The following is a 12,915-nucleotide window of genomic DNA, read 5'->3' as shown; positions in this document are numbered from 1 at the left end:
GAGACACGTGATATTTAATATCTTAAAATGCACACAACTGAAAAGTTGGAGGTGCATGCCCCGTACTGGATTCGAACCTACACCCTCGGATTCCGGAGGGTGTGGGTACTTCTCGAATAAATCATCAATATTCTCTTTCAGTGCGCTTTCATTTGAGACCCCACTCGAGTATATTTGCACCACGGTTATTCTTCCCCACTTTCAACCCCCACAACTTTTAAACGGCTCAACCGATTTTTATCAAACATGCCTAAGAACACTCGCCCATAAGTCACCTTTGATACAAAGAAAAGTAAATTGAAATCGCTTTATCCGTTCGGGAGCTATGATGCTACACACAGACTGACATGCAGACAGACGTTTTTGCGTCGGGGGGTCTATTTTTGTAGTGATAGACTTAGGTAGTAATAGTCCCTAATAAGGACTGATCTGGCATTATCAGACGTCTCCTTTAGAAATAGGTATAAGTTAAGTATGTCTGTGCTTTAGCTCTCTTTCTCTGTTTTTTTTTTTTGTAATATTTTTGGCTAATGAGAAAAAAAAACAAATGTCAAAGTTTTTACCCAAAGCCACCACGGTCTAAACACCATAGTAGGTTTCGCTACTCATCTATAGTAGGAGCATGAGCTGACAAACTTGCAGCTTTTATAAAATGACGAAGGTCTGGCTGTCGCTGGCTCTCCGTCTATTATAGTACCGAAGCGTCTAGCTATTACTGATTTAATTTAGTCACCGATTTAGAATAGAATAGAATAGAATATATTTTTATTTGGCCACACAGAAGTAATAAAAGTAACAAACAGAATATACATAAATCTGTATGGTCGTGGACAAAAAAGGTATCCACCTCAGCACGATACCACAGCGAGCTGTGGCTCTGGTTTTCAGGTGAAACCTTGTATGTTCACGGTACATACAAGGATTACCGATAGTTATTAAGAAAACTATATGAAAGATATATAATGAAAAAGTCTATAACTATGGTTAACTTAAAACTTACAACAAACCAAATCTATTCCTGATGTAATTCTCCTCTTAATTTCTTCGAATTAATGGTTATCCACGTAAGATATGCTACGAATAAAGTTTTTGTACAGCTAAATAAAGTTGCAATGTACAACCATGTCAATGATCGGTTAATTTTCCGAAAGACACCGTATTAGAACACCGACATTGGTAACCCTATCCAATTGTGTTTGGGGAAGGAAGAACTTACATAACTTCGGTAAACAAAATTTATTGTCGTCGGTAAAAATTGTCGGTGAACGGTTTTAAAGTCAGGTGCTCGAGGAAAAGTTTAGCTTACAAACTTCCGAATATTATAGCATTATACGAGCTTTGGGTGGATTCTTTACTTTGTACGCTTGAGTTGAAGCTTTGAAAGCTATGATGTATGTTATCTTTATGGATTTAAAACAAAAAACATTTGCCGAATATATGTGGGCAAGATTATCATATTCTCAGTGCAGCTGAACAATTAATATTTTAGACGACTTTTTAGATGTTTTTAATTGGATTACCTACTGCTTGGTGTAGAACTAAAATTGCAACATAATATTTTCTATTTCTTACAATATTAAAAAAAAACCTCATTGGGCCAACGTGGTGGACTATTTAGCCTAACCCCTCTTATTTTGAGAGGAGAATCGTGCTCAATAGTGAGCCGAATATGGGTCGATAATGATGATTTTCTATTTTTATATATTGATTACGTTTTTTTGATGTTTTCGCATGTTTACTTAAAATTATCGTTTTTTTAAAGCTTCTTTATATCAATTTGTATTTTTTAATTAAAGTTTCAGTGTCAAGTCATTTACCTTTAGAAATAATTTCTTAGACTGCATCTTATATCATAATTACAATCACAATATAATATTATAAACGCGAAAGTTTGTATGGGTGTTTGTTTGGACGTTTGTTACTCTTTAACGGCGAAACTACTGAACCGATTTAGCTGAAATTTGGATTGGAAGATGAGATTTTACTCTCAATAAACACTTTTCATCCCAGTAAAATCCATGGTTCCCGAGGGATTTGTGAAAAACTAAATTTCACGCGGACGAAGTCGCAAGCATCCGCTAGTATCACAATAAAGCTACTTTCCTCAATGTTTGCTTTTGTCTTGAGATTTTTTTTGTACTTATTTTTTAAAACCGTCTCTTAAATCCAATTTTGATTTCTGTTTTTTTTAAATGAGTTGAGTTTCCATTAAGCTAACTTCATACACAGTAGTCACTTATCACCAAGTGAGATCGCAGTAGGTATAGTGTTTACTTAGTATAAAAAATCCATACATGTGTAACCAGCTTTTGCTTTCGTTTAAGAATTTTTTCTCTTAGCAAATATTTTTATGAACGTTTCATAATCCAATTATGAACTCAAAAGTGTAATAAATAATTACATCGTTATTTAGCGTTGCCGGAGGAATTTTCCAAAGCTTTTCTTCTAATTAAGTTACCTTGTCTGACTGATTACTTTGCTTTCAGTCTTTTTAAGACTCCGCTGTAAAAAAGCGCTTTAAGCTACTCTTGTGAAATTATCTAATCTCTGATTTCATGTCCAAAGATTTTTTTCCAAAATCAGGTTTAGAAAAGTAATCTTAAGTATAACGAGAGTGGAGGACACGAATGTCTGTACTTTAAATAAAATTAGAAGCACTTGAGATAGAGACTACCTAAATGAAGAATATCATGAGTGTTATTCATATTAAAACACTTGACACGGTATACGGGGCCCTTAATCATGAGCTGGTCGGGCAAAACAGCTTACTTCGACGTTGTGTCACGTGAGTTTGAGCCGTGTTTTAATAACGCCATCAAGTAGTAGTAATTATAGTCTGACAAGTTTTTTTTTTATTCTTTACAAGTTAGCCCTTGACTGCAATCTCACCTGATGGTAAGTGATGATGCAGTCTAAGAAGAAAGCGGGCTCATTTGTTAGTAGAAGGATGAAATTCCACACCCCTTTTGGTTTGTACACGACATCGTACCGGAACGCTAAATCCCTTGGCGATATGTTATATTTTTTTATTGAGTGAACGAAGTCACGGGCGCCAGTTAGTACCGAGGTCAAAAGCAGGTTAATTCAGTTCCAAACAAGTGTGAGTCAAGCAACTCAATTCCGCGCCACTAATCGAGCGGCCCCACAAAAGTATCGCGGGCTCCTTTGACCTCCTTTGAGGGCAAAATCGGCGAGGAAAAAGTATTCCGACGACACTGATATTAGTTTGCAAAGAACTACACAGTTGGACCCATCACTCACCCACTAAAATATACGTATTTAATAATATATTTTTAGTAAAAATACCTGAATATTGATGTTTAATGTTTATATGATGGATCAGAAAACATGTTGCAGGCTGTTAAAAATATTACGTTATTGCTACAAAAAATAAAGTAAACAAATTAAACAGAAAAAAATCTAAAGAGATAATAAATTATAGTACGTGCGTGTGTTTGTTGTATATCCAGTGGCGTGCATAAGGAGTTTAACTAGCTTATGCACTATAAGTAAAAATTGGAAAATTCCTTGTCCAACTATGTATTTTGTGGTCCAACATAGGTTTATATTAAGTTTTTTGGGTATGCAGTGCGTTTTTGCATCTATGAAGTGCACGCCACTGTGTATATATTTATTTTAATACTTATAACCTAGATACAAAATGAAATCTTCGCTTTCATCACCTCAATATAAACGTAATGTAAGTAGAGTTTACACTGAAAAAAAAAAAAACATTTTTATAAAATTGTAGCCTCATATTTTAATATAAAAGTATTTTATAAATACAAAACTTATCCTGTGACTTTGTTATTGTTGTTGTTATTATCACAACAAATTATTATTAAATAAAACCTCGTAAGAAAAGCATACATGCGTTTCTAGCAATACGCTGCCCAAGTTGAGTTGAGTTAAATACTTGTAATGACTTTTCACTGTCTTGGATATGTGTATCAGTGTTATGAGTTGTATTTATAAGCCCGTGGACGTTTCCCCGTGTTTGCCCGTGGGGACGCGGGAGTTTTCTTTAATAAACAATAAGAAAGCAAAGATTTACGCTTGGAACAAGTTAATAGGGGTAAATTTTACAAAATAAAAAATAAAGAAAATACGATACGCTTCAGACTCTCTCTCTCTTGTCCCACAGAGATACCGGTAACTGTTTCTTTTTTTATAATCACACCTACGTCTTCCTCTCAACGTCCGTTCGTGTCGGAAGATTACACTTTTCGTAACGCTTTTATCATGCTTTCGTCAGCTTACTCCTCAAGTCAAGAGCGTAAAGAAGTTTTATTTCAAAAATCATCATCATTATTAACCCATAATCGGCTCACTGCTGAGCTCGAGGCTCTTCTCAGGATGAGAGGGGTTAGGCCTTAGTCCACCACGCTGACCCAAAGCGGATTGGCAGATTTCATACACGCAGAGAATCCAGAAAATTTTCTGGTATGCATGTTTCCTCCCGATGTTTTTTCATTACCGTTTGCGACATGTGATATTTAATTTTTAAAATGCACATAACTGAAAAGTTGGAGGTGCATGCCCCGGACCGGATTCGAATCTACACAGAGGCAGAGGTAATATCCACTGGGCTATCACGGACTTTTCCAACCATTTCAAAAGTATTGCAAATATATTTGATATTTTTTCAAAAACTACTTTACAGATTTATGCAATTTAACAGGTATTATAGTAAAAGTAATCAGGATAGTTTCCAACAACTTTTCACTGAGGTAGAATGTAGGGAAAGCGTTATTAGAAAGAGTCACTTTCCATGCAGACGAAACCGCGGCGTTGTGTTCGTAGCAAAAAATTGCAATTATAGAGACTGCGAATATGCTATGGTGCCACAGACAGACAGACAGGCAGACACGTCATATTTATAACACCCCTATTTTTGCATCGGGGGTTAAAAAGTGCCTAAACCGCAGCACACTGCGCGTCGTCATGAACATGACCCGATCCCACAAGATTTTTCCCTGCCAAAAAGTATCCAACGCGGCTAAACAAGTTTTCCCTTCAGTAAAATCGCTACCTCCTATGAATTGCGCTACAAAAAGTTCAGCTCTTTGACATCCCCCGTTCAGTAGGTGAAGGATTTGCGAATTTGGCGAAGGGCTGTGAAATTGTGTGTACATTCCGTTTTAACCCTCAAACGTTACCCTTTAAAGGGTTCTCTTGAAGTCAAAATGGCGGACGGATACTCCACCGCCCGTGAATTTAATATTAATACGATGGGAATTATGTGGTTTAATATCTGAAATACTTTTGAAGTAGTTACGCAGTGAGAGTTTACTACCTCCAGAGTTACTCTATGTAACAGGTATAGTGTAGCCAGTACTGAATGTATAGGTAAGGCGCCTTCGATCAGTTACCGGAATATACTCAGAGGCCGTTATCCGCCCAGTTTAATATGACGCGAGTATATTAAAGTGGGCGGATTTTTGTGCCTCTGAGTATATATGGATAAGTTCGTCGTCTAACAGTAAGTCTAGGCCGTATTTCGTATCATTAAAAATAAAAAAATACTATTTCAACAGTAATATCTTGACAGCCCCTTCAATTCGGAGGGCGTAGGTTCGATTCCAGTCCGGGGCATGCACCTCTAACTTTTCAGTTGTGTGCATTTTAAGAAATTAAATATCTTGTGTCTCAAACGGTAACGGAAAAATATCGTAAGGAAATCTGTATACCTGGGAATTTTCTTGCCAATTCGCATTGGGCTAGCGTGAAGATTTATTAGCATAACCCCTTGCATTCTGAGAGGAGACTTGTGCTCAACAGTGAGCCGAATATGGGTTGTTAATGATGAGGCTTAATTTTCAAGCACTTTTGAAACTTTAAGTTTGATTATTTGTACAGACACTAAAAAGGTCTCTCAAAAGATATACCTACATCGCTTTTTGGAGTTAAAGGTCTTTTGTACAATTCTTATAACATTGCATTCTTCTTTGCACGACGAGTGCGCAAAGAAGAATTAGTACTCACAAATTTAGAGCACTTAGAGCAGTTATCATTCGAAGAGAAAAAAGAGAACGGACTGAAAAGAAGGTCAGAGAGAAATGAGAAGTAGAAAGTCAGTAGGTATACGAATTGCATTGCGGTTCCGTGCTGACCGGCAGATAAAACAACAAAAAATCTTTGTACGACAAATTGTCGTTGTCGTTGTCGCAGAAGAACAGAGGTATACTCACAGAGCACGGTGAGGTCGATCTCGGCTTTGAGCGTGTTGCTGATCATGACGCTCTTGGCCTCGCACGTGTAGCGCGCCTTGTTGTCGGACGCGTCTGCCTTGAACGACAGCACGCTCTCAGACAGTCGTCCGCTTGTTCTGGAACAACAGGTACAGGCATTTATAAAAGATACTCAATAAAGAACTTTTGTTTTTAATTCTTTACAAGTTAGCCCTTGACTACAATCTCACCTGATGGTAAGTGATGATGCAGTCTAAGATGGAAGCGGGCTAACTTATTAGGAGGAGGATGAAAATCCACACTCCTTTCGGTTTCTACACGACATCGTACCGGAACGCTAAATCGCTTGGCGGTACGTCTTTGTTGGTAGGGTGGTAACTAGCCACGGCCGAAGCCTACCTACCACCAGCCAGACCTGGACCAATTAAGAAAACCACAATCGGCCCAGCCGGGGATCGAACCCAGGACCTCCGTCTTGTAAATCCACCGCGCATACCACTGCGCCACGGAGGCGTCAAAAACCTTCGGATTTAACTTTTTTTTAATGTTGCATCACTCACAAAATCAGGGTCTTACCTATGATGATCTACGAATAAAACCTCCTTCGTTATAAAGTAGGCTAGTACTTGGATAGTAGGTACTCGTAGCAGGCAAAAATAAAAAAAAAACAAAATTACTTTAGCCCCTAGTGCCTGAAATAGTTGGAGCCCCGCTGTGGAGTGGTAATATGGCAGTGTTTTTGAGCAAGATTAGTGAAAAAGATTATTCTTATTATCTTATGAAAATCTATGGTCTTATTGTGAAAAACATTTTCACGTGGAGTTGTATACCTAAAAGAATACACGATATAGAGGTAACAGCTACAATCTATTTCTTAAGCTGAACCAGCTAACCGCGAGACCAAAGAAGCTACTAAAGTAATTAAGATTTCGGAACATAGAGCGAGATAAATCAAAGTTCTCTGTCTACTCGCTGGCGATCATTTCTCAGTGCTGTTATCTTTGTCGCTCAGCCAGTTTTCTTTTGTTCGTTAGTTTTAACTTACATTTTAGCTTGTGCTTTAAAGATTAACTGGAAATCTGTACATATAAAGCAATGGAAAACTAGTTGGTACATCTTCTTTTATCTATATACCAACAGAGGCATCGCGGTTTCAACCGCGTTGTTACTATTACTGTAATGTAATGTAATGTAGATAAAATATAGTCTATGTTATTTGAAATTGGTATATCCAGAGATTAAAACCTGACAAACTTTACCTCTAAAATATTACTATGAATAATTATAAAAATTATGCGAACGGAACGTAAAATATGAAACAGTTAAAGTTTATATTAAACGATATATTGTAGACTGCAGCTTGAAGGATGCATAACATAATCTCATACATAAATGATTATTGAATGTCATTGACTGATAAGAACGTTTATTGAAATAAATATTTATTTTTATTAACTAAAGATCGAATTTTGACCTCTGGGCGGTCACTTTATTAAAAAGGAATATTTATACACAGTCTTGGTAAAACTGAAAAAAAAAATCAGGATCTTATAGCGTCAGCTTTAAGCGTTTTTTATATTCTGTGGTCTGCATGACGTCACCGCTTAAGCTAAAGTAAATTAATTATTCATTGACCTATTTGACTAAAACATTGTTTTGTATTTGGCTCACTCACGCATAATTGCGAACATAGCCTCTTACAGCGAATACACTGAAATACACGTATCATGTTTCTCATTACCAATGCTTCCATTGCATGAAACATTGATACGTGAACCTACACTCCAATATCGCTCCTATGTATTTCACAATAAGAGCGTAACTCGCGTACACACGATTGCTAAAGACAAGAGTCAAAACAGTAATTGGTCTAATGATTTTACCAATCAAGAGTAGCGTTCATGTGAGTAATTACACTTGGTGCGAGTTACAAGCGGCAGCGATTTTGAAAGCTTAAGCGTCGGACCATGGGCGTAGATGATTTGTGAAGGCGGAATTATATTTGTCTGACGTCTCGTGTCGTGACGCGTCAGAAAAGAATCGGTATCATACATTTTACATGGCAACATTTACGCCTATGTGACGCGCCTTGTTTTCAATCCTCAATCGGCCCAGCTGGGGATTGAACCCAGGACCTCCGTCTTGTAAATCCACCGCGCTCACCACTGCGCCACGGAGGCCGTGATGTGCCATATACAAAATGTACGATACCGTTTCTGTTCTGATGCGACGACACGACACGTCAGACAAATATAATTCCGCCTTTACTATCTTTTTATCATGTTTTGTGCAAACCAATAAATTACTTTTTGTAGGTATAGCTTTTAATAGGCAGGCATTATGCAGTCAAGCAACTAGAGGCATAGGGTTTTAGCTTCTTCAGCTTATAATTACTTCGGCATCAACGGTCTTTAGACGATAATACAGCGATAGTGATAACATAAAATTGAAAATTTTGAAAGCCCCCCCGAATGTCATGAAATTATTAATTACACTCTCGATCAAGTCATCAATATTCTCTTTCAGTGCGCTTTTATTTGAGAGCACACTCGAGTATATTTGCAGACACTCTGTTTTTCTTCCACACTCTCATCGCCCACCACTTTTAAATGGCTCAACCAATTTTCATCAAACATTTATCAAAAACACTCGAACATAAGTCAACTTTAATACAAAAAAAACTAAATTGAAATCGCTTCATCCATTCGGGAGCTATGGTGCCACACACAGACTGACAGATAGACAGAAATGTCAATAATACTTCTCTTTTTACGACGGGTGTTAAAAAACCCGCGCATCAGAGATTCAGTAACTTAAAAATACATATCTATACCTACATTAAAAAATAAAACTCTGTCCTGCTCCTTTTTTGACTTCGGTTAAAAATCTTCGATCTAAAAGGATTTGGACAGACTTGTTTTTTTTTTAACTCATAATTTTACAGAAAAAGTCTTAGATACTTGTATCATTTGATATCTACAGATTCTTAATCCAAAAACACAAATTTTTAGTTTATAGTATAACTACCCTAAAATATCATAAAAGTAGACTTCAAATGTGTCGTAAAAGTCATAATTATATTCACCCTCCTTTTATAATGAGAAAAGAAGCTTTATCGTTCCGGTCGGTGCGCGCTTGACCCTTCCCACGCGTGGGAACGATCCGATATGGGGCATTTCATACTGAGATATTTTTCTACTTCACTTGTCTTATGACTTTTTACTAACTTAAAGTGATTTGAAGCTATACATATAATGAGACATGTAAACTTAATGTTTGTATGTTGAATATGATAACGAATTTATGAAATAAATACTTTTTAATATTTTTGGATATGTTTGTTCAAAACTACTTAATTTAATGCCATTGTCATGAACTTTATATTACTGAACCGCTGTTTCGAAAAATTCTTTTACCACTTAAAAAACACGTTATTTGTGAGTATCATAGGCTATATTTTATCCCCATATTTTCACAGGAACGGAATATACGTGGGTTAAACCGCGGGATGTGGGCTAGTTTAAATATATAACAACGTATGCAATATATGAAATAGAATAAATAAAATGACGACGCAGTTTTCCAAAAAAAGTAACAACTAAAACATTATTATTTAATTTTGTTAATCTATACTAATGTAATTAATTACAATTTTAAAACAATAAATTAATAATTAATTAAATAATAACAATTCATCGATATAACTGTACAAAACATCTATATTCTTTATGATTATGACAATGCATGGATTATGATTATCTAACGGAATAATTATGTAATGTGTTGTTTTAAAAATTGTGACTGACTAATAATAACAATGAATACCTACTTTAAGTTAAATCAATTGTAAAATACTGTGAAGAAGAGAAAATAAAAGGCTTTATTATTATTATTATTATAGTAACATAATAAAGCTGAAGAGTTTGTTTGATTGAACGCGCTAATCTTAGGAACTACTGGTCCGATTTGAAAAATTCTTTCAGTGTTAGATAGCCCATTTATCGAGGAAGGCTATAAGCTAATAAATAATAAATTATCCTCATATTAAAATAATTATATATATATATTAAAATAATATATTATCCCCGTATTCTTACGGGATCGGGAACCACGCGGGTGAAACCGCGCGGCGTTAGCTAGTATTGTAAATATATGTAATAACAACCACAGTAAAACCAACTGTGGTTTGTGTTGCATCATGGTTAGGCTTAATTTTAATATGTATTTTATAGAAAAATAAATAAATAAATCACGACCAACACCAAATAAGCCCATTTGAATAAAGCAAATTCTCACCCCCTACTCTAGGGGTGTAATAAATAGCCATCGGAAGCGCACAAGATGAGTGGAGGCATCTTTTCTTGTTAAAATTCCCATTTCCGGGTCCGGCAGCCGCTATCCAATCTCTGGGACCCTTTATAAGAACTGTGAGTGATGGCTGCCTGCCCTGTCGACTTATATTGCGAGATCCAAATATACCCACATATACTAATATGTATGACTGATAATAACATATTCACTGCATATCATATAACTATACTACAGCCTCTCTTGATGAGTACTGTTTACCAACAAACAAATTAACAATGAAAAATATAAATCACTAGTCATTTCACACCTAATAATAATTATAATTAACTTGTTCTTAAATGAATGAAGATAAATTTAATTAATAATCTTGGAACAATTAGATATGGTTAATAAATTTTATATTACACTTTATAAGCAATACATATATAATTTAAAATAATTAAGTTATGAAATGACATGTTTTTTCTACCTTCATTTCTAATTTATTTGTTGGTAAACAGTACTCATCACGAAAGGCTGTAGTATAGTTGACGCCGCGCGGTTTCACGCACGTGGTTCCTATTCCCGTAGGTAAACGGAGATAATATATAGCCTATAACCTTCCTCGATAAATGAGCTATCTAACACTGAAAGATTTTTTCAAATCGGATCAGTAGTTCTTGAGATTATCGTGTACAAGTAATCAAACAAACTCTTTAGCTTTATTATTATAAAGCTGAAGAGTTTGTTTGTTTTCTATAGATTAAAAGGAAAATACACAAAACCATACCTGAAAGTATGCTTTTACACAATGAGAATCCAATTCAAATCTAACAAGTACATTATCTATTACTGATATTATAAACAGGAGAGATTTGATTGTTTGTTTGTTTGCATTGAATAGGCTCTGAAACTAGGTACTGAACCGATTCGTTTACTGTTGTAACGCTACAGTGTCGGGCGCTATAGGCTATATATTATTAGGCCGTATTTTATCCCCGTATTCCTACGGGAACGGATACTATGCGGGTTAAATCGTGTGGCGTCTGTTAGTGATAATATTAAGAAAGTTTTCAGTTATTAGGGTAGATAAAGTTAAGCTTAACGTTCTTTTTTGTAAGATCCAACGTTAAATAAGGTATCAGAATAAACTTAATTTGAATTTTTTTGGTAATGAGACCTTAAAAGTAGGTATCTCAAAATAAATACAGACGAAGTCGCGGTACTTATAACAAATGTCCTGCGAATAAAAAGCTAGTATAAATTAAAAAGAGATAAGCGTGACGTCACGGCTGACGGAGCGGGGGACGTCTTAGCATAATATTTAAAGCATTACTTCCAAAGGCAAAGAATATCACGTGAGCGATACGTTTCGAGACTTTGCCAAAATACCCAGATTCGCTAACGACATATTTATTATACCACCGTTTAGTGATCATACAGTTAGGCATAACAAGTAGGCATAGAACTCTTTGTGACAGAGCTCGTAATACTTTTGTGAGGTCGCTTTATTCACATTTGTTGGGAACTAATGTGATTTGCCTTTGATAGTTATGTCACCTAATTTTTTTTATGAAATTAATAGAAGTAAAGTTCTTTGTCACTGAGCTGCAATTTTGTTAAGATAATTTTAACGTCGTGTATTGTGTATTTATACCGCTAACTAAAGTCGTTGTATTCATATATGAAATATATGGTTGTCAGTGAAATTATATTGTAGCATGTGCTCCTAGGGCGTGTAAGTATATGCTTTGCAAAGTGTAGCTCTGTCTATGGTTTTACTTAAGTCATCTATAACTTTATTGTAGAGCCACGTTTATAAGCATGAATGATAATATATTTCAAGATATTTCCAAGATAATTTTCAATGATTTTGCTATCCGTATTTCAACACTATTCTAACGCATCTACTAAAAGCACTAAAGACTTTTTCTAACAAGTAACTATATTTCTTCTGTATGATTACTAAACAGTGATATTTCGGTGCCACGACGAGTTCTATCTTTTTTTATCTCATCCCCACAATGGATTTGAATGATGGCGATATAATAGCTCAACTCAGCTGATTGATAATGCTTTAACTTTGTTCGGACAACCCATTGAGAATCGGCCGAATGAAAAATTGGCGCCCGTTAAAAATACATTTCGCAAGATTTTCGGCGTTAAAATTATCCGAAATATCGAAAAAATTCAAGCGCAAATAAATGAGGCAGCGTGGAGGACATTAACCCATTCTACGAAATGTTTTATTTGTTCAAGTTATTTTCATTCATTGACTTAATACAAAAGACATACTAACTAAACTAAAAAGCAAAAAATAAAATCATACTAAGTTTTATATATCATATTATGTTCTAACTGATGATCAGTTTGATGGCAGTGCTAGCCCGATGATGTATTATTTCATGCCATGTAAGAATATAATAAAGATTTA

The 12,915-nt window shown here is 35.5% G+C and overlaps 1 protein-coding gene across 2 annotated transcripts in view; it reads right to left on the bottom strand.

Annotated features, from left to right (window-relative positions):
- LOC112046067 (nephrin) overlaps positions 1–12,915 on the bottom strand; it is a 301,409-nt gene that overhangs the window by 59,306 nt on the left and 229,188 nt on the right. For both annotated transcript variants that reach the window (XM_052886726.1, XM_052886727.1), the window contains exon 9: positions 6,192–6,328. In XM_052886726.1, the coding sequence (XP_052742686.1) occupies positions 6,192–6,328 (137 nt within the window). The remainder of the gene's footprint in view (positions 1–6,191; positions 6,329–12,915) is intronic.

This window comes from Bicyclus anynana, chromosome 18 (genome assembly GCF_947172395.1).
Source record: "Bicyclus anynana chromosome 18, ilBicAnyn1.1, whole genome shotgun sequence".
In the NCBI taxonomy this organism is placed as follows: domain Eukaryota; kingdom Metazoa; phylum Arthropoda; class Insecta; order Lepidoptera; family Nymphalidae; genus Bicyclus; species Bicyclus anynana.
Note: the sequence above shows the minus strand (reverse complement) of the source record. Positions and strands in the feature narration are given on the sequence as shown.